This window comes from Egretta garzetta, unplaced genomic scaffold, assembly GCF_000687185.1.
Source record: "Egretta garzetta isolate BGI_Z169 unplaced genomic scaffold, ASM68718v1 scaffold46, whole genome shotgun sequence".
Classification (NCBI taxonomy): Eukaryota; Metazoa; Chordata; class Aves; order Pelecaniformes; family Ardeidae; genus Egretta; species Egretta garzetta.
In genome coordinates this window covers 61,408-84,551 of record NW_009260268.1, presented here as the reverse complement: position 1 = coordinate 84,551, position 23,144 = coordinate 61,408, and the positions used below count along the sequence as shown (strand labels likewise).

Here is a 23,144-nt window from a genome sequence, read left to right as displayed (position 1 = left end):
ATTCAGAGGAAGTAGAGCTATTTTCCCCCAATGATATCCCATGCAAATATTCAGCTGAGAGAGGGAAATAGAAGGAAAAAATATTTGCACTTTACAATGTCTGGCACTTGATTAGTGCTTCTACTACAGCTTTTGCTGTTTTATTTAATCTTATACACACATGTATGAGGCACAGATAAGTGCAGGGATCTGAATATTGCAACTGAATGCCTTTTAATGTCATAACACGTCACAATCAGCTAATATGAGAAGAATACAGTCAATTGGTTTGCCTTGTTTTATACCAGTTTCAGAGAAAAATATTTTTTCAGTTCAGTTAATACCTCACTCCCGCAGAAATTTTCATTCATTGCTGTCTTTGAAGAATTTGCACCTAACAATTCAAATGGACGTAAATGCATAAACATAGCTTTCAGAATTCACCATTTCATCTCAAGTAAAAAGAGAAAGATCTGAGAGTGAAGGGCCTATTTTATCCTTCATGGGCTGGGGAGGGTAAGATTTTCCCAAGTGCCCAAGAGAGCTGGATGTTTAGCTGATTTTGATGGTTTTGTTAATTCCATTAATAGACAACCTGACTATTAAGATTTCATAAAGGTTGCATAATATTGGTGCTTTTTATCTACTTCAGTATGGTTTAGAATGGCAGATAACACTTTTTTTTTTTTTGACAGGTACAAGATGACCTCTTGTATTTTCTCCTTTTTATGACATTTACCTAAGTCATCACTATTTGTTTTGTCCCTGTTTTTCAAATTTTGCAGCTGACAGTTTATTTGTATCTTTTTTTTTTTTTCAGTTGGATACACAATGAATGATCTAATTTTTGAATGGCAAGAAAAGGGAGCAGTTCAAGTAGCAGAAGGTCTCACTCTGCCACAGTTTCTGTTGAAAGAAGAAAAGGATTTATGTTACTGCACCAAGCATTACAATACAGGTAGGAAAGCATATCAGAGATTAACACTGGAAAGACATTTAATACTTATTTTTATTTTGGAGAGTTTTTTGGGTTCCTTTTTAAATATTGTCACTGAACTCACAAGAAGATTAAGATGTACATATGCGTTGTGCAGGATAAGGCAGTCTTAAATAACTGATACAATGAAATAAAACTACACGAAGGCCGATCAAACCTCTATTTCAGGAAGCTTAAGAAAATACATAGCTGAAATAATTCAGAAGCAATTCAGTCAGGAGGTTCATTTTTACAGTGGGTACCATGACCACATCTACACTGTGGGATATGAAACACTGCTGAAATCCAAAGATCCATATGCTGTGCACTAAGCACGGCCTGGGTCCACCAGGAAAAAGGAATGCAGGGTTGCCAAGCTACCTACCCTTGCCCTAGTTCATACAGCAAGAGAGGAATGCAAACTAGCTGAAAGGACTAGGACACACTGACTAGGTGTCCAAACTAGATGTGGTCTTTCTGAGTTGAAGCCTTTATAGAAATGTGATGTTTAGCTGATCATCTCCAGGATTATTTGAAAAAGATGGGGTTTAACATTAATAATATAGTATTTGGTTTTTAATTGTGAAAAATTATCTAAATAACTGGACAGCCAAAAGCATAATAATCCTCAAAAAGCATGTAGCAAAGGCCAAGAGTACATAGCTTCCATTTTCTCAGAGGGAAAAAAAAAAAAAAAAAAAAAGCTAGAACTCTTTTATTCTAATCCATATCTCTCCATTTCTGCTGTCCAATATGATTCTAGGTTAAACATATCTTGAAATTTAAGTTTATAATTATTTATCTGGATTCTGCCAAAAGGGCGGGGGGGAGAAAATTCTATAGGTGGCATTCATAAGGGATGTCCTGTTGTAATCAGAATTAAGGAGTGCTTTTCAACACTCTGTTCTATCACGGCTGCCATGGTGCCCTAAGGGAGGGAAAGGTTATCTAATAATTTCCATTTAGGATGAGGAGATAGTGACAGAAACATTTTGAAGTGTTCCTAAAATAAACTGGAAATACATAATATGCACTTTTACTGTACAAATACTCATATCTGGCTAATCCATAAAAACCTTCCAAAAAAGGAGATACATATCCTATAGCAGGAGATACATATCCTATAGCAGGGTAGTATTTTCACTCAAACATCCTTTTGTTAATGATTATAATGACATTCATATTATTCCTTTTTGTTTTTTACCAGAATCCTTATGACAAAGAAGAATATTTTATTTTCATTATTTTTCTCTGTCCCCTTTGAGATAAATAGGCAATTATTTCTTCCTTTTTAGGACTCCTCTGTTTTTGTGCCATTTTAACATGTGCCTGTAATTGTACTTCTATAACCTGTATAGTGATATGAACAAATGAGAATTTGTAGAAAGTATTCTAATTTTTCCAAAGTTCATTTGGACAATATGATGCATCAAAAAATCTCTGAGGAATTAAAGCATTACTGTGGTACTTAATGTGATACTGAATGAAAACCTGTTTTAAAATATCAGAATTTCTAATGATTTCCAAACATCTCATCCAAAGCTGAACTGTTCTCTTACTCATTTGTCCAAGAACTTTCATTACAATCATCATAGTTTAAACCTTTTGATTTTGACTGAAACTTCATTTTTGCAATATTTTTGAGCTACTACCTTTTTCTTCATAACCTGTGTTTCAAGCCTATTTAAGGTGGTATTCATTTTCTTCCAAGCAGAAATAGGAAAACAATCTAAGCCTAGGCATAACACTAGGTTGCGTGGGGTCAGCTTCTGTCTACTGTCATCTTCACTGTGGCCCAAAACTGAGCTGAGAAGTGGGAGCAAGAGATGTTACTAACTGCATGTGAGGTCTCATGACTCTCAAAATGTGCCTGCAAGACAAGCACACTTATCCCTGTGAGCTGCTGTCACATTCAAGTGGGAGAAGGGGTTTACTGTCAACTCTAGAGGACAGTGAGGCCCATCATCAGCCTGTTATATTTCTGTATTGCTTTAGCCAAACTGCATTTCTGTGGCCAAACAGGTGCTCTAGAATGTGAGTGCAGCCCACAACCCTGAAAAGATGCTGAAGTTCATGCCTCTACTTAAAAAAAATAATTGGGCTGTTTAATTTGTCCATAAAAAGTCAAGCCATTTACAAATACAGAAAACTTGGAAGCCTAGATGCAGGCACCCACCATACACTTCGAGATGGAGACCTTAAAAGACCCCAGCAAACAACAAGACAATTGTACAGCTGTGGGGCCTGCCTATGACTGGCAGGGAAGGGGGAGGAAATTCCACTGCTGAGTGGCACTGGCTGCGGGCAGAAGGGTATGACCTCATCAGAGGAAGCAGCAGAGTGGCCTGCTGTGAGTCACAGCATCAAAATTACAAGTACAAATCTGGAAGAAATTTGACTCGTCATTGGAATATGTGACCAGTAATGTGCTTTCTTAAGGCTCCTGCAAAGAGATACAGTAGACAGATACACCTTTAGGATACTCCACAAGAAAAAAAAAAAAAAAAAAAAATCATTGTTCAAAACTAGAAATAAAGTCTATTTCTCTGGCCTATGACAGATAAGATTAAAAGGATTCTTAAAAGAATGCTAAACAACTGCAGCTGGTATGTAATATGTCCAGAGAAGAGTTTTCAATTTAAGTTTAGTTGACTGAAAGCTTTTCTGAGACATCCCGTAAAACAGAAAAAAAAAAAAAAAAAAAACAATAGTCTCCCTGTGAAACAAATTAACATGAAACTTCAGAACAGTATGTGGAAACTCATCAGTGCATGTCTCAATCAGTGTTTCCTGCCCAGTTGAAAATGGATCACTGTAACCACAGCTCGAAAAACCAACCGCTTCTAAATATAGGGTCATAACAGTTTCAGCAACAGTACAGGATAATGGCTCATCAAGTCTTGTGCTCTGAAGTGATGCAACAACATTTCTGATCATTTTCATGTTTTTGTGTCCGCTGGCATATCCACAGTGGCAAACTTGGGAAGTGAAGTAGAATCGTAACAACCAGAAAAATCACAGCATGTGAACCATTCTCATTACAAGGATGGTCTTGTTTTACCTCGTCCTCATTCACTTCCTAGGTCACAAGCATTGCTCCCCTGGGCTTTTATGCAACACCCAATTTTAACTTCAATCACAGGTAATTTCAATCATGGCTGTAAAAAGCCCAATATGCAATAACATGAATTTATACGTAACAGCATTGGCTAACAGGCACAAGCAGAAATACTCTGAATCTTGGCTTTACTCCTGCACCGTGGATAACACACTACGCCTGCACTTGAATGATTCTGCTCAGAACAGTCTTACATTTGTTGACAGGTTTTGGCTCAAAGTATTGGATGTAGTAGTCCTGGAAACAGTGCAGCTACAGTTGCTACAGCACCCATCAGTTCTGGTTGTGAATGTATGTGACCCTTTCTGATAACTCTGTATCCTTAAATCTGCGATCTCGATGAACAGCCCACTTCCTTAACTCCACATTCCCCATTGGACCTCCTAACATACCACCCAAACAAAATATTTTCTTATGATCCCTTTGGTTCCCCCTTAAGATCAAACAAGTTACTTAACAACCTGTAGACCCCTTCTAGGTCCCACCTTCAACTGACTTAATGCCTTATATTAGGTCATTTTGCTGCCAACATGAATGTGAGTAAAAGAGAAATAGCTTTCATGCTTTACTCTGCCGACAAGAGCTCAAACCTCTGCTTTTTTTGAAAAACACCTAAACCACTCCTTTTGAGACTATAGCAGTGACTTTTAAGCCATGGCTTTTTAACTCATCAGGGTTTTTTCACCGACCACTTTTCAGAAAAAAAAGTTTGTACTTTCTACCCAGGAGGTATTCTATGGACATGAAATCTCTGAAGCTGCTCATTCCTTCACTGAAAAAGTAGAAATTATAAGCACTTTGAAAAACAAACAAAATCTATGAGAGGCTGAGGATGTAACCAACCGTAGACACACAAAAAAGCATTGCCTAGACTCAAACAGGGCATTTTTCTCTGCAGAAGAGACCTCAATTGTCAACCCCTGCACTTATCGGAAGTTAAACATTCTACCTTAAAGATTAACCGGATAAGAATTCATCAGCTATCCTAGAGACATTACATCTAGATGTCCTTGCTATTTATGTGGCTATGAGAGTCTCCCCTCTCTACCCCTGCTACAAACTCTGATTATTCAACCAAACAGTGTCTTGAGAATTGCAGCTACTCAGCTACAATTTGTTCTGATCCTCTCTCTAAGACCATTATCACAGTACATTAGAAATATATTTTAATGTGTACTGTTTCTCTTTTGAAGCTAGAAGCAGAGACCCAGCTAGGTCTTGCAGGGTGTTTATGTGGTAGGGGGGGTCCCCAAGATTTTTTTTTTTTTTCTTCAAATAAACACTGTCTTAGACATTCTACTTGATCCATATAAAGTGCTTTCAGGTTCCCCACCTGTAAAACCAATCTGCAGGGCAACTTATGTGCAAAGACTATAGGACCAAAACCATATATCCAGAATTGCACACTAGCATCAGGTAACTATGATTTTGTCTAGCTAATCTAGATAAAACTTGGTTTTATCTAGATATCTCAATAAAACTAGCTTTTTATCCATCTACTTTAATTAATCTCTTCAATGACACTTATGAGATAGCAAATGTTAATTAGTCAATTAGTGTGACTATTCACCACAGTAATCTGCACTACATTTTCTGTTCCTTTCTCCTGTCTCCTTGTTTCTTAAGTCCACCTGTTATTTTGTCTTAGAAGAAGAGTCTTTAACTTCTGCTTTTAGAAGAGGCCTGTCTTTACTTTTCTATCTGTAGAGAAAAGCGTGTCATCTGGCTTTTGCAATATGTTATCTTTCCGCATAAAATGGATTGTGATTTTTTCAAGTCTAATAATGGTAAACAAATGGTTCAGAATAGCACCTAGAAATAAATACTCTGTCTAACACAATTTTCAAGCTCAGATTGATCTTGAATGCTCAGGAGTAGAGGAATTGAACTGCTTAAGAAAGGGATTTCCAGAAGACAGACAAATGAGAGAAGCTCTATATTATATTAAGGGATCTAAATCTAAGTCAGCCATTTAGGCTGAGCATACCCTAGCCACTGAAGAAGTCTCACTCCCCCTTTCTCCTTTCCTGCTGTTTCTCATTACCTAAACCTCTGTCTCTAGCTGTTTTTCAAGGGGGGTAAATGCAGTGCTAGAGGAGAGGACCATCATCACAGTTCAATTGCCCCAGAACTCTGTTACCAAATCTCCATAGCTAGCAATACTCTAGCCCTTGGGCTGGCTGTTTGTTGGTCATCAGTCACTGGTAAAAACAGAATTGTGTAGTCTACATCCATACTGTCACATGTGTTGGAATCAGAATATAAAATATCTACTTCCCAGATATAAGACTTATAGTCTTCAGGGCTCCATAAGCTTTGAAACTTTGTCTATTCAGCAAGTATAAAATTCTTATTTTAAGTAAAGAGTTTAATGTAATTTCATTAAGCTTAGGCCACAGTCCTCTCTACATCCATAAAACCTTTCACAGTAGATCAGATATTAACATTATCAATGTTTTTTCTTATAAGGAAAGCCCACTATGGCTTACTAGTATCTAAAGTAGTATCAAGAACCAGGACCTCCAGCAGATCTCTCTTCATTCTGCATGGATTAAGAGTTGAATCTCTACATGTTTAGTTACTTTCTTTTTTTAAATACTTATTAATTTTATATTTTATTATGTTATTAATTTTTTAGTTCTTGGTGATTTAATAATTATTATTACTAATTATTTCTCAGGCACACTATTTCCTTGGCTCAGTTTCCTAAGGTGATTTTCCATTATGAAAACTTTTTATGTAATTTCAGAAACAGCTACTCAGCCTTCCTGGGAATTGCAGACATGACCACAACATTGTAAGGGTACAGTAAGAGCTTCCCCCAAGGGATATCTTAAGAGTTGCTAAAAAGGGACAAATATATTCAAGTTCTACCAACTACTCCCTCTGGAGCAGTTTCAGGCAGATGAAACTGAAAAGAAGGACACCTCATGGCCTGAAAGTTACTACATACGCTTGATATCCCTTATACATCACACAGTGCTGGCAGTGCCTTTTAATCACACAGGCACACTGCTGCCTGCCTAACCCACTGCTTAAACAGCACCTGCCATGGTCCAAGGAGACTGTATGAAGGTGTGCTAAGCTAGGAAGTTGCTCTTCTCAGGTTACTCGCTGTTGGCTGCAGCAGCAAATATGTGACCTAGACTCTGACTCACAAGAAAAGACACTTATACTTTCTGGGGGAAAGAAAAATCTGTACTCTGACCGGAATATACATTTTTCATAATACTGTTTTTTCATTTTTCATAATATTGGTTTCAGTGTGGACATTGTGTCAAAATCATGCCAGCCCAGCAGATCTGACATTGTTACTAAAGAACACATGTAAGAGAGAAAAATGCACCACCATGTGCTTTTATACCAGTATATTCACTTCATACACATAGGTACAGCATTCAGCTCCGTTTCAGGGAAAAATGCTTATCCTTTAAGAAGCCCTCAATAGCTGTTCTTTCTTTTGCATTACAAAAATCTGTCCATTGCATGGATTGTGAACACATTTATATTTAGCTCTGGTCTGAAACTAGCATCATGCCTTAATTTGTTACTCAGCTTCAACAAAACCACAATACCACAAAGATTTTATATACTCCTCATAGCCACTCTCTGAGACATTTACAGTGCATATCAGAGTGAACAAGAGTTTACCTTACCTTACTGTGAATGAATTATTAGAACAATGTTCTTAGCTGCTTGTCTATCTCCTTCTACAGCTGAGATGACTCCATGGGCACATCTCTTCTAGTCCATTCAAGCATCCAGTCAAATAGATTAAACCACAGCTAACCTGACTGTGAATTCAAAATGAAATATAAGAAGAGAAAGGGGGCCAACAGCTAGATTCTGGCTTCAGCTGGGAAACAACAACACATCTGCTATCTGAAGCTCACATCTGCTAGTGCAAATGGGGTATTTTCCATTCTGCCTCATTAGCCAAGTTTATGCAGGTGGTTCTGATCTCAGCCAGTAAGGGCAAAAACTAACATCAACCCTGTCACACTTAGAGCAACAACTGCTGCACCTGCAGTGCAGAGACTAACTTCTAGCTGCTGCCTTACTGCTCTGCTGACTTCCACTGGTAGCAGTGGACTAAGAGAGAGAAGTGTCTGCCTGGGTAGCCGCCAGCCTCCCTGGGGAGTTGCCACATATTAAGTTATTTTTTCAGTGCTGCACTGGAACAGAGCAGATGAGGAACACAGTGGTCTTGACTGGGAAGCAGTGGACTGGCATGTCCATAAACTCACTGGGCTTAAGACAAAGGCAGGAGTCTAAATCACACATTCTGTGAAGTTAAGCAAAGACATTTTTCCACTTTGAGACACACTTAACTTTTTTTCTTTTTTTCTTTTTTTTTTTTTTTTTACCTTGACCAATGATGTTTACAGAAACAGAAAGCAAGCAAAAAAATCATATAGTAGAATTCCTCTGACACATCACTCTGTTCTAATTCTGGCCTCTTCATAATCTCATCTCTTTTATCTCCTTTTCTGTGGTTACAATATAACCCATTTGCACTCCTTTCATTCAGAATCTCATTTTATTAGTGTTCTGTTGTCCACAGCTATTCCTCTCTCTCTCCTTAGTTCAGACAAACCTGGCAAACTTGCAACTACATAAAAATAACTACAACAGAGCTAATATATTACTTATTGCTTCTTGTTTAGAACAGTATTTTTACAATGAGACCTCTGTAATAATTCAAGTCCACTTGAGTACTCAGGAAAGAGACTCAGATCTCTTATCCCACCTTTCTCTGGAGAAAAAAAACAATGTACAAGCCAATGTTTGTTGACACTCCAACTATGCATATGTTACCCATTCTGATGTTCCTTAGATTTTTTTCTAATTTGTTTTGAAAGAAGAATATAGGACCCTATACGAAGAAAATATTGCATGTTGAACTGTAATTCTTGCTGGTGTGATGCCAAACGAAATGGTTTTTCAAGAGACCTAGATCTCGTTGACGCATTTCTGTCTCTCCTTACCGCCATGATTTACTGTGACGTACACTGCTGTCCAAGGCTGCTGAATTAACAAAAAAAAAGTCGCAAAAAAGAAATGTTCAGGGTAAGGACCAGCTTGAAGTAGGAATATGATTCAGAAAAAGGCCAGTCAGAGCACACCTTCTAGTTACGTAGGCTGTACTGAACTGCTAAGCAAAAGAATGTATCATGCAGACATCCTTTTGAAGATCCTGGAAGAGAAATGTAGGGGGAAATCCTGGCCTTTTCTAATGAAAACACCAAAATTCCCATTCATTTTGTTAAACCAAGACTTAATTCCTTGATTGAAGCAGAAATCAGTTTTGAAGCTGGGGCAGCAGATGGTTGAGCCAGGATTTGGGACACAGGTTTCAGGAGCGTAGATAGGATTCAGTAAACACTGGCAATTAGGAATGGAACTAATAACTGAGCTGGCAGATGTAAACCTCCTGAGATATATCATGTAATTTTAAAACTGAACATCATAACTATCGTCTTTCTAAGTATGGGTTTTTTGAGTTCCTCAGTAGAATAAAAAATTCATACAATCACATTTACATGAGATCACAGAAAGAACTAATGGCTTGTTAAGAGAACTATTATTAAAATAATGAAGTTCAGAATATATTTCCAAGCACTTAATGTGCCTAGAATAAAAACTTTACAGTTTCATTTTATCTGAAACTCATTTCGGTGTGCCCAACGCTGTTGTCACAGCATAATGCACAATATATTAAATTTGTATAGGATAAGCTCATAAATAAGTCCATTACATAAATTCTGACAATATGATAAATATTAAAGCACTATTAATGTGCAACAATTTGCTATAAAATGGCATTTTGGCAAATAAAAATGGATCAGCAAAATACCTATCAAAAATACTGGAAAACAAAAAACCTTCATATCACTTAAGAAATAAATAACTAATTTCCATGTTAAGTTTAGAATTAGGAAATGTTTTCATTCAAATAAGGAAGAAGTCTGTATACTTCTTGCTGTGAGAAACTGTTTCATGTTATTTATAGTTACCACATTGCCTTCAGCACCATGTGACTAATATGAGCACTGAGCAGAATTACAAAACCTAATGAGACCAAGTCAAGATCTGTGAGATAATCTAGTTTACAGGGTAAAAAAACCCTAATCTGGATAGGGGAAAAAACGGTATGAGCAAACAATAGATTTTTTTTTTTTCTGGTTTTGTTAAATTAGTGGAAGTTGCTTGATGTTCAGTATCTGGAAAAATTAGGCCATTTAATCAGCTTCCTAAAGTTGCCTAATCTCAAATCCCTAATTTCTGTTTGAATCTCAGTCATCGTACTTTTGACCTGGAACAATCTGAATGGGGATAAAGGAAGAGATTTAGCAGAATCTCCAATTGATTACCCACACTGATATTACTATACTTTTCCCAAATTCATTGGATTAAAAAAAATAAATTTAAGTTTAAAATTGAACCAAAAGATAAAGGAGATTTTATACAATGGGAGAGCAAGCCTTCTTTTTGCATACAGCAGTATTTCCAAACACTAAGTGGGATAACACGTGTGACTACACAGAGGAACTTTCCTATGTCATAATGGTTTTTGTTTCAGTCATCTCTTTGTTTTTATTAGGAAAGAAGAGTTCCAGAGATTATTGAATTCTTAAATTTTCAGGTTTTCTGTCTGATTTCTTTTCAGTAGATACTCCTATTATAATGGGGGCTGTACATATTAAAAAACACTGAAGAGAAATCAAAACATTAATCTTTCATTAGATAACAAATATATTTGACAGAATGTAAATTCTTTAGAGGATGCACTAAATGTTGACAGTAAAGAACATTCTATTTTTATTGAATATTACTTCTTTTTTATAAAAAGGAAAGTTTACATGTATTGAAGTCCGATTTCACCTTGAGAGGCAGATGGGTTACTATCTCATCCAGATGTACATACCGAGTCTCTTGATCGTCATTCTCTCCTGGGTGTCATTTTGGATCAATATGGATGCAGCTCCAGCCAGAGTGGCTTTAGGCATAACAACTGTACTGACTATGACAACACAAAGCTCAGGTTCACGAGCGTCTCTTCCGAAGGTAGGCAAAAATTCCTTTGTTTCTACCGCGTTAGTCATAATGGTATGTGGCAAATAAACACCTTTAGTCAACCTCATATTATGTGTTTTAATTATTAGCATTTAAGCATCTTCTAAAGGAGATAAATAACTTTAAAATATTTAGAGATTTTTGAGCCACCAATCGAATATATTCTATTTCTCTCATCTCAACTATTTAGCCAACCACATATATGTTAAATTCCGTAAAGCTCAGCAAGGGACGAAAGCAATGTTATTCAGTACTACGTAACTGCTGCTTGTTAACAATTGTCTAGTTTGTCCTTTTCCAGATCCCAGTATCTGATGGTGTGCTAGCAAATACAAATGAATTTCTAAAGGTCATAAATTCCAACCTGTTCTCAGTGATATTCCTTCCCAGAATCTGCGTGCATTATGAATTAACTCACTAGTTACATATTTATGTTAAAATGTAGAAAAATGTGAAGCTAAATAACACCAAAAAATCTTATAAAGAATGGTACACTACACAATGGAAATAGCTTAAAGTATATTTCTATGATTAACTATTTAAGTTTCCTGACTTGTCATTGCTTTAAAGATTTTCATTTTAAGGGTAATTCCTTGATCATCTTCACGTGCCATGGCAGATAATAGAAATAAAAAGTACACAATAGCAATACATAAAGTCCACTTTGTATTAGTTTTAAAATGGTATTTTAAGGTTGGCTAATTAATTTTTTTTCTACATAAAATAGATACTTTTAACAGAAGAGAGTGTGCTTTGCGCCTCAAGTATATGGATACAAATGCATCCAAATGTAGTATCAACAGATAAGAAAATTGAATGCTATAAAGACTGAGAAAAGCAAGAATGTAAGAGGTTACCAAAGGGAGCTACAGTTGGTTTTGTCACATTTCTGAGGCCTGAAGCTAGCTATGTTGGCTTATATGCCAAAGCTCTTGTAAATATGCACACAGGGAGGGAACAGGCCCTGCCTTCCTATCCCTGCCTTCAGATCATGTCCTGCAGCTGAGCTTGGCAATAAAGGATTGCAGTGAGTTCAGCTCCTCTGTAATTGATTTTCAGTACTTCCACTGTGTCAAAATTACAGGACTAATTTGAACCTATTATCTTTGATTTGCCATGCCTATATTAGCAGAGAATGAACACATCAGAGTTCTCAATCTCCCTTCCTTTACCTAACTTCTATTCCAGGAACTTTAAATCAGATCCATTATAATACAGGAATTCCCACTGGGCCCACAATAAACTATCCTCTGGTTCCTTAGTATCCTTCATAGATCGCGGTGGGGCAAATGGAGGAAGAGTATGTGCTTCTTGTGGTTTATTTGGTTTGTGATAAAATACACTGTACACAAGGAACCATTAATGACACAAACAGTAAGCACATTTTGTGAAAGACCACATTTTTAAAAATAATATTTAACCTCATAGATTTAATTGTTGTCCCTCTTATTATCTAGCTTTCATGTTAAGTTTTGGTTGATAGAAGTAGTGTTGGGATATGGAGATGTTAATGCATTTCCTCCTGACTTGAAATACTAAACTTCACATCTGTGGTTTTAACATACTCAGTCTTCTGCTCTATACTCTCCATAGGTGTCATATGTCAAAGCAATTGACATCTGGATGGCTGTGTGTCTGCTCTTTGTATTTTCTGCACTTTTGGAGTACGCAGCTGTAAACTTTGTGTCAAGGCAGCATAAAGAACTTCTGCGATTTCGCCGCAAGAGGAAGAAGAACAAGGTAAAAGTAACAGTATTCACAACTTTGAAAGAGAGTCTGAGATTGATTTATGCCAGGATGTGGGGTTAATTTGGTAAACATACTGCAGCTTAAAGTGGCAATATAAATAAAATGGCAGCACAGGATGAAATTCACTATAGGCAGAGGGTCACTACAAGGACTATGCACTGCATAAATCCAACTTGAATTCTCGAAAGAGGGATTAAGAGGGATTTAAATGAGGCATGGACCATGTGGGAGCCATCTGCACAAGCATGAATTTCGCTCTGTTAGAAGAGTCAGATTATACTTCTGTGGATGAATGTTACTGGCACAATTTAGCAGTTTGTACTACATTGAGAATTAACAAATAATGTTTCTTAATTTCATTCTAGTATTCAGTTCAAAGCCCTAACAGCTGTGTTTCATGTAAATATTTTTAATACAAAAAATACTTATTCAATTAATGTTATTTGTGGAAGAAGAAACATTTTACTTTAAAAGGCTGAGTAGTGGGGGTTTTTTCCTTCTGTCACGTTAATTTAGTGTAATTTGTTCATACAACTAGTAAGGAACTTTAATACAGCAATGGTTATTAATATTTATTTTATAGCTGAAACTATCTAGACTACCAGTAAAATAAGTTACTACCAATGTGCAAAGTCAAAAAGCTAGGGCTACAGGTTGGAATTCTGAAGTCTGCAGTTAAATCAAACAATAAGCAAAATTTCTTACAACAATATGTAACTCTTCTGATTTTTCCAAGAGTAAATATTTCTCCAACCTACTCATTAAATGACTACCCACCACTGATGGCTTGCAGAGCCTTTCCACTGGCTTTCAGTCACTATGAGAATATTTGGAATATTACTGTGTATGAAGGTCTAACTGTAGCAACATGACTCAGTTCAGCCACCTTTCGTTCTTGAAGACTTACCTCAATTTTCTGCTTACATCACAAGTAGAAGACGTTTTACAGGTTGTTTCCCTTTTACTTAGAAGATATTGAAAATCTGTAATGCTGTAAAGCCTACCTAAGCAGTCTCTGCTAGCAATGTTAAAAGGCAGGCTGGACAGTCAAATGAAAATTACATTTGCATACATTTGCCTGTTCTTGTGTGTTGAGTCCCAGACTTTTTCAGGTGCAGAGAGAAACTCATGTACTGTAGCCTAGAGGATGATTCAGGCTGCATGTACCTGCTTTCAACATTTGTCCCTGTGAAAAAAATGAGCTTTTTTCTTTTCACTGACAGTAGCAGAAAAAATGCTTTCTGAGACACACAGGAGGAACACAGCATTTTTGTGGCATGGTGTTTGTTTTTGAAATATGGCAGCTCTCTGAAAGCTGCTTAAAGGTTTGGAATGGGGGAAATGGGATGGGCAGAGATGGATTACCAGACAGGGGCAGGTGAGCAGAGCAAATGCGTCATGTATGAGATACAAACAGCTGTGGTGAGTGATATATTATGTGACTACATTCAGTGCTTTCTTTTTTTCACCATGTATTATAGTGTCTTCTGCATCTCAGGCAAATTCGCCACATTCAGCTTTAGTGATGTCTTTTTACTTCCTTAAATACAGGTCAATTATTAGAACCACAGGGTTAGAAAGGAACAGTTAATATTATCAAAGATGCTTCTTCAGCAATCACAATCAATCAAATTTCAGTTTAGAGGTATGTGAGGAGGGATCCACAATATACAAAGACCTTCTAAGAGAAGACCACTTAACAAAAAAGTATGCACATGAATAGTCTTATTGACTTAAGTGTTTTGCTGGGTCAGTGCTTGACATTATGGAATTTTGAATTAACACTTAAAAGTCCTTATTCTAATTTTACACTTCAACAAACAGTCAGGTCAGCTTCAGGTAGGTTGTCTGCTAGGTTCTCATAAAATTAGAAGATTAGACTTAGAGACTGCAGGGTCTATAGTAAAATATCAAGTACTCTCCTTACATTCTGAAGGATGAAGGCATGCATTTCAATGTATTTCTTCATAACATACCCAGGTGAGGGTATTAAATATATGCGGGGGTATATGCCTTTCCCTTTCTCCCTGTATCTGTATGTTTCATCATGAGGCAGGTTTCTCAGCCTAAATTTACTAAAAAATGCTTTGTTCCCATATAAGCTTATGATTTTGACAAATAGACACTTTTCTGAAAAGATTCATTTAACGGAATGTTTCTTGACTGACTCTAATTCTACGTAGAGTTAGAGCTTCTGGTAAGAGTTAACCTTTGAGAATACACCTTCTCGAGCTCTAGAGACAGGTCAACTAATTGCTTCTCTTTTTCTCAATGTTTTATTAAACCATTCCTTGCCCAATAAGTATACAGGGACTTGAAATGTTACTGCATGGAGATTTTTATATCTTCAAAATTTTGGATTGCATCCTAAACCCTCTGGTAGAAGAATAATAAATTATGTTTTATGGATTAAAAAAACAGTTAATAACTATCGTTCCTTACCAGAAATGTTATTATTTATTCACAACCATTTCTATCATGAAATGCAGGCCGTAGGATCATAAATTAAATTAATTTGTGTTTCCTTCCTTTTTTGTCTTTTTCAAAGTCAGTTACTTTAGCTCATGATTCTAAAGTTTTGTATATGTTTGTTATCCCTTTAGATGAGGTCAAACAGCCACTGGCTCTCAGGAATTAGATTGTATTGACTTTTAAAACTACAATGTATAAAGAAATGTTCATTTGACCACAAAGTCAAAAGACACGAAAAGAAGTTCGGTTAAAAAGCTGCATTTAAAATAAATTGAGGGGCTTTCTTGAACATTAAATCCTCTTTCATTTCAAAGTGAAAACTGCTATTCTGTTCAGTATTTGTGTCTAAATGGATTACAGAACTAGAGCAGTTAGGGTAAATTATTAGACTTTTTCATCCTATGGGCTTACCATCTTGGTACATTTTACTAGGATTAGGTTTTTCTACCAGGTGAATTCCAACCGATGAATACAGAATTTTTTGGCACTGACATTTTATCTGCAAGGTTACTGAAAAATTCCTAGTGATTTGGCTGTGTCCAAAAATAGATGGTTTTAGAAATGTTTAATTTCAGGTACATGTTGACGGAAGAGAAAATGTATGAATATCTAATTGCAACAGGGCAGCTGAAGAATTTCCGAAGTCTATTTTCTTTGTAATTAAAAAGACATGCTTGTTGCAAGAAATATTTACTTTTACCAAGTAACCCTAGCAACAGTCAGATGATTGAATTTCAGTGCTGGAATGCCCTTGGGAGGTCAGCAAATTCATTTTCCTGACCTAAATCAGGATCAGTTACACCTAATTCATCCCAGTCATAAAAATTCCATAAGCTTCCCTGCAGTCTATTCCAATGGTTTAGAAAGCTTTTTACTCATGCCTTTTTTGGCCTCTCACAGCTTGTCTAGAAGGGGCACAGAGAACAAACTGCTTCATTCCTTTATGTAGCCATTTGCACATTTCCATTCAGTCTTCTTTTCTTTAAATATTCCCAGTTGGTACAGTATCTTTTTTGCTCATTCTCCTACCCTGGAAATTCTCCTAATAAGTCTATATAATTGCTCAAAACTGCATTTGCAACATGAAGCCTAGCCAGTAACAGCTGAGAGCAGCTGAAGGATCACATCATGCAAGTTACACACTTGTTTATCCAAACCAGTTTGCCATTTTCCTTTTTAACAACAGCATGATACTGACCAAGATTGTGACCTTCCATAAATCCCAGGTCATTTTCCAGAACTACTGCAGAGCCATTCGCTTTCCATCTTATGCTTGTGAAGTTGATTATTCCTGGCTAAATGTAGTACCTTGTATTTGCACCTACTGACTCTCCTCCTGTATTTTTCAGACTCTTTGTCCAAATAATTTAATGTAATTTTAACTCTAAACATATCCTCAGACAAATCTGCAGTTTTTCTCAGGTTGGAGCCTTTTGTCAATTTAACCAAAACTATAGGATATTCTTCCTCAATGCTGATTAAAAACACAGGAGAACAGAAATCTCTCTCTTAAAAAGCATATGACTGAACTCGGATAAAAACCCGTAGTAAACGGGTGTGGCAAACAAAATAAAAGTTGCTGAGATTTATGGAAAATTATAGTTATACAAAATGTAATTATGTACAGAGCTGTATCAAGAAATTTTGGCATCCAAAGCTCATCTATACTTGCCATTTTCCCTATGCTTTTTCCACCTACAGTCACTGCCTCTTTCTTACACTGTCTAGTACATTTGCAGCCTCCCTTCCCAGACAACAGTAACAGCAGCATCAAAGGCAATTCTTAGGTATAACTGCACCCTCTGGCTACCGTTTTTATGGTTGTAAGTATGGACCTCACTCAATGATTCCAAATAACTGAAAGGCAAATTTCTTTTCAGAGGCCCAATCCAATTTTTGTAGAATTAACAAAAATGTTGTCTGGGATTGTTTTATAAAAACATTTATAAATAATAACTGTTATTGCAACATAATATGCAACCCACTCCTTGCTGTTTTCCAGTAGGCTTCACAATAGGTATAGGACACTTTTCAAAAAGGATTTACTTTCATTATGATGGCATAATGAATCCTGAGAACAGGGGAATTTTGGTTCCAAATTTGAGACTTCCTTTGGCAGTCAGTATATGATCCATAGCGCTTTGTCTCTGACAGAGAAAGAAATCTGGCCAATGAACACAACTATTTCACAAACATCGTATTACTAATGTGATGGAAACATTCCTTCAGAATGAATGAATATTAATTATTCATTTGCAGTTACACTCCTTTTGGTCTTGAAAGACAAAAGGAAAAAATGACAGAATTAGGAATCATACAGGGATATGGAAACGTACCTATCATCAGTGCTTTTTTGGAGTTACATTTACACTGTATGGGGAAAAACATTAACTGTGTACATATACTGAGTAACACTTTGATTTTAGATTAGCTTTTAATATATTTAGTTTTCAGGAACAGTCAATCTTTTAATTCTATTTTCAAAAATCTAAAGATCACTGTATCTTTAGTGAGGAAAATAGACATGCAAACTAGATTGTCTTTAATGGTAATCACACCTCTTTTCTTTTGTTTTCTTTTTGGTCAACCCATCCGTTTTGATGAAAGTATTTTGAGGGAGTTCTTGATGGAAATGAAATCAGTGAATCATTGCAGCATAGCAATGGCTTGAGATGCACAGGACCTATAGACGGGACTTTACCTCAAATCTACAGTACAAATTTAAGGGTAAACTATGAAGAAGATGTCCCATTTGTCATAATGTGATATCCAATCATTAACAGAGGCCCTGTCCTTTTGTCTGAAATAATGTCTTCCCATGTGAACTCCATATACCTTCATTGCTACCTGTATGTGATGACGTGAAATGCTGATAAAGGTACCTGTTTTGTTAATTTTGTAATCCATATTGATCTGTTTAAATCTGGATTAAAACATAGTATTAAAATTTTACTTTCTGCAACTTCAAAGAAACAGTGATACCAGTTCAAGCAGAAATCAGCTGCTATCAGATCAGCATTTAAAACTAAGCTGTTTGTAGTGCAAAACAATTCAATAACATTTTCCTTCTCAAAAATGAACAGTAAAAAATATAGTGTTCAAATAACCAAAGCCAAGGCTTCAAATAAGTCTTCAAGCTGTTAGCACAACCTACAGTCAAAAGGCTGTAGAGATATTTGCAGTTCTTGTGCAAATTACTCCTCAAGAGAAATATATTATTAAATATATGCGCAGAAAACAGCGTATTCACAGGGCCACAGAAACTGACAGCTTTCTAATAATTTATAGCTAAGTATTTTGTAGAACAACACTGAATAAAAATAAACTAATTGAAATTATTTCCTTCAGGCCTCCAAAGTATTCTAACTTTCTAAATAAAAATTGTTATCTAAATTTATTTCCATTCTTTAATTACAGTAATTTTAATAGAGATGATAAAATATTTATATGTAGCTGTATGCAGAATATTGTTAATTCCAAAGCCATATGTGTGAAAACCGCATTCATATCAAACCTTTATTAAAGTTCATTCACAATAAGATTTTAAAAGCTTTATCAAAAATCAATAAGAAGTCATTCATTTTCTTTTCTTTAGTGATGATGCACTAAACAAATGCACAAAAGACCAAAAAAAAAAAAAAAAAAGCTTCCTTATTATATTTATTACATTTGAAAAAAAATTCAAGCAAAATGCAGGACTTTTCCAGGAAGATTCACTGTCCAGATTCTCAACTAGGACATACAGGGTACTTCCATTAGATGATTTCAAGAGCTGTGGACTTGGACACATGCATTATGAGAAATATTTCTCGTCAAGAAGAGTGGCTGTAACCAAGACAATTGATAAAAACAAATGGGATGTCACTGACATTTTATAAAAATGCATTCAAAAAAACCCAAAAGTTAATATCAATAATAACAGTGACTGAATCTTTCCTGCTGTGCACAAGCATCCTCAGATATGAATCTGAGGTCAAATTAATAATTTTTCTGCATTATTAGATTTCTGGAAAACTTGCAGAATCATGTTTTGGATATTCCAGCTAGTACCCCAGAAAAAAAGTATAGTGGTAGCTGATATGTTACAATGCTCTGGAAGGTGCCCTTTCCTGCATATCCATTACCCCTAGCACTTTAGTCTGACTTGGCAGGCTCCAACCATCCTGCCTGCCCTCACGGATCACTGTCCAACAGACACTGGGCAGAAATGCTGGACTCCTAGAAGGACCTTCACATCACTTCCTCAACAAGAGAGCGCATCTGCAAGCAGCCTGCTTGCAGACTAAATTCAGGATGTCTGCAAGCAAAAAAAAATGCAGAGATCTGGCCTTTAAAACCATTCTAGGGGATCGCTCAATTCAGGTAAGCATAGAACAGAGACAGTAAAGTATTAGTATATAGTGCCTCATCCTGAAAACATACCCAACTGAAAGCTGCTACTCAGAACAATTATTTTATTATCTTTTTGAGCCTGTGCAATCATAAGTATTATTTTCTGGAGGAGCATGAAAAGATTTAAACCCTGAATTGTACATATGAAGATGTTTCAATGGCACTTTTAGCATAAATTCTCATGGTGCATGTATTTGTAACTTCTGTTAACTGGAATACAACCCTACAACTCTTCTGCAATACAACTACTATAAAGATGTTATTTCCCATTCTTTTCTGTCAGGAGAGGAACACTACTGTAGTAATTAGATCTTTGTTTTATCACGTCATCAAATAACGATCCTATCATTTTGTATTTCTGTTATTCATTTCCATACTGAAGTAGTCAGTGATTTTTCCTCCTCCTTTTCTTTCATGTTAATTTTTCTTTATTTTTTTGTTTTTATAGGAGAATTCTAATACAGATTTGAAGTATAGTTTAGTATCTAAGTTTATTCAATTTACATATGTGAAAAAGTATCACAGTTGGGTAATAACTACAGCAGTTGGGTGATAACTACAGCTCTGCTGGATGCTTGTGCCAATTGCCAACTAGTTCGCTTCAAACTTAGTAATTGATCTGCATTCTTTTGTAGATAACTGAATCAACATATGTTGATAATAAACATCATTGGGATTTTTTTAAACAGAGTAATTAACAGTGGTTCTTCTAGCAAGTACTACGTAATTGAAACTTTAAATATGTTTAGAATTAATTCTTCATTCCAAAACATCTTCAGATTTGCCAAATGTCACAGGCATTTTCACAATGAAAAATTTGGAAGTTTGAATTTAAACTGTGTTCATTGAGAAATTACATTCAGGTTTAAATAAAAGAAAAATACTTCAGAATTACTGAATTGAAACACTAATTATTTGACTTGCTTTGGTAAATATTTTTTTTTTACACTTTTATTTTAATTTAAGCTAGGAAGAGCTTCAAAATACCAAAACTTTTCTTATGAAAGGAAAATTGACTGCTGCTCCATCCTTTTTTTAACAGTTATGGAAATTATTTTCAAAAATACTTATTTAAGAAATAACATATTTATAACAATTTGTCATACTTCATAGAAGTCTAGCATTTTAAAGCAACTAGGCTAAATTAGAAATGAAAAACAGGAAATCCTGAATTAAAAATCAGTATTTAAAAAATCATCAAAATCATACCTCTATCCTTGAGTAGCATAGTAAAGGAATACACTGGAATATATTTCAGAAGCAAATTTGGCCCTGCCTTCACATTCCACGTATCATTTATTTGCCTATATTTGTACCTCCTTTATTACTTGAGAATATCTATAACCAGGTAAAGAGAAGTACAAAATGCGTCTCCAGACAGAAGCCACATTCTTGAAATGCATGCTATGAAAATATGTATATCTTTAGACCATCTAATTTGCCACGTGATTAAAACCCACTTTCTCTTATAGCTCGCTGAATTCAGAATGCCTTTGCCAGTTTTACCCTGAACTGACAGAATAACAAGTCAGAAGAAAAATCTGGCCTTTAGCTTTCATTCACTTTATTAAACTAAGACACTTTACATACTATTCTCTTTATCTGATGCATTCACAGGGAACAGCAGAGTAAGGCATATAGATAAGATTAACTAAAGATACAAGCACCAAATAGGCAGAATTCTCACCAATATAATTAATGTGAACATCATTAGTGCTTGTATGATGAGTATCTCTAGAGGCCAGGGTACCATTTTATTAAGCAACCTACAGAGTTAATGGCTGTTGTCTAAAAGACCACTGTGAAGTTTGCCCAGTTGAAGACTGCAGATATTTACTGTAAATGGGGAAAATCAACTCAGAAGTTGTGTACTTGATTACCTCTAGTTTACTAAGTTTTCTCTTTTCTCTAAATAGATTACAGATTCTGTAAACAAATAGGGAAATTCTGTGCTTGGTAAAGCTGCTGCAATATTTTTGACAGATACTGATAGGGCTGAAATTTCAACCAGTTAAGGTAAACCATGGAGTCAAGAAATCACTAAAGGTAATGGTGTAATACCTGCTATTTAGCAGCTGGTAAGATTTCTGTAAATAAAAAATACTTGCTTTTTTTCTTTCTCTTTTTTTTCTTTTTATATTTTTGTCAACAGGATGATGATGCAAGAGAAAGTCAGTTTAGTTTTACAGCATATGGAATGGGTCCGTGTCTGCAAGCAAAAGATGGAGTGACACCAAAGGGGCCAAATAATCCAGTTCAAGCTGCACCAAAAAGCCCTGATGAGATGAGAAAGGTATTCATTGACCGGGCCAAGAAGATAGACACAATATCCAGAGCTTGTTTCCCATTAGCCTTTCTGATTTTCAATATTTTTTATTGGGTAATTTACAAAATCATCAGGCATGAGGACATTCACCAATAACAAGATTAAGGCTTGCAGTACATACAGATCTGGATGCCATGTTCAACAGGAGACTTTCTGTTAGAAATGTGCATCAGAGGAGTGATTGGGAGACTTAAAAGCATTGAGGGGGGGAAAAAAAGATCCTGCATGGCCTGCAATGCCAGTCACAGTGGAATGGAAGAATGACACCTGCAGAAGATACATCTGCTATTGCAAACTTTCCGTGTCAAACTAAACATCAACTTTTTCATTGTAAATCTCTCTCTACTGAAGCTTTACTGCCAAGTATTTATACATACTGTTACATAGTGGTATAATTGTACAGTACTGTTTGATGTTCCTTACATTTTTTTAATTCTGGTATATTTTTAATTTAAAAAATGGTTCCAGAATACCCTAGGTAAATCCCACAGTATTACAGAATAGATTAGTATTTGTAACCTTTATTTCAATTTTACAAGATAATGACAAATTACTGATTTGAGATTACAATTTTAAGGACTTTTTCTTGTCTTAAGGACCATACCTGTGGTTTTGCGATGAGCACATTTGACACATTTAAGTTATATAATTTATTCAATGTACTTCATCGTACTGTTCCCCTGGAAGGTGTATGTTGAAATAATCTCAGACAGCACAAAGTATTTACAGCCTAATAGTCTGCATATCACATGGAAATATATTAAAATTTGTAAAGTATTGATTCCTGCAAAGGATTTTTTTCTTTTATTACCCACACTCTGATAATTGAAACTTATAATATTTTTAATACTTTCTATATTTTTGAAGGTTTTTTTTTTCTCAGTTGGTAAAACTCATACAGCTTTTGAGATAGGCAAACTACATCAAAATTTTGCAATGATTCATTTTGATTCAATGCAAAGAGATCTTGGACCAAAACAAAAAGCGAATAGTCAACTGTTTCACTGAAATATTTGGAGGATGATTAGAGCTGTCTTTGTGCACACTTACCTCCT

General features: G+C 35.7%; 1 protein-coding gene across 4 annotated transcripts in view; it reads left to right on the top strand.

The window, feature by feature from the left end:
• Positions 1 to 22,185, top strand: part of GLRA3 (glycine receptor alpha 3) — a 90,781-nt gene extending 68,596 nt beyond the window's left edge. The window contains exons 6-11 of one of the 4 annotated variants that reach the window (XM_035897809.1): positions 800 to 937; positions 10,927 to 11,141; positions 12,744 to 12,890; positions 17,979 to 18,098; positions 20,477 to 20,479; positions 21,916 to 22,185. In XM_035897809.1, the coding sequence (XP_035753702.1) occupies positions 800 to 937; positions 10,927 to 11,141; positions 12,744 to 12,890; positions 17,979 to 18,098; positions 20,477 to 20,479; positions 21,916 to 22,185 (893 nt within the window). Of the gene's footprint in view, positions 1 to 799; positions 938 to 10,926; positions 11,142 to 12,743; positions 12,897 to 17,978; positions 18,099 to 20,476; positions 20,480 to 21,915 lie in introns of all 4 variants that reach the window. The other 3 variants (XM_035897808.1, XM_035897810.1, XM_009642390.2) reach the window with 3 other exon arrangements.
• Positions 22,186 to 23,144: the final 959 nt, after the last annotated feature.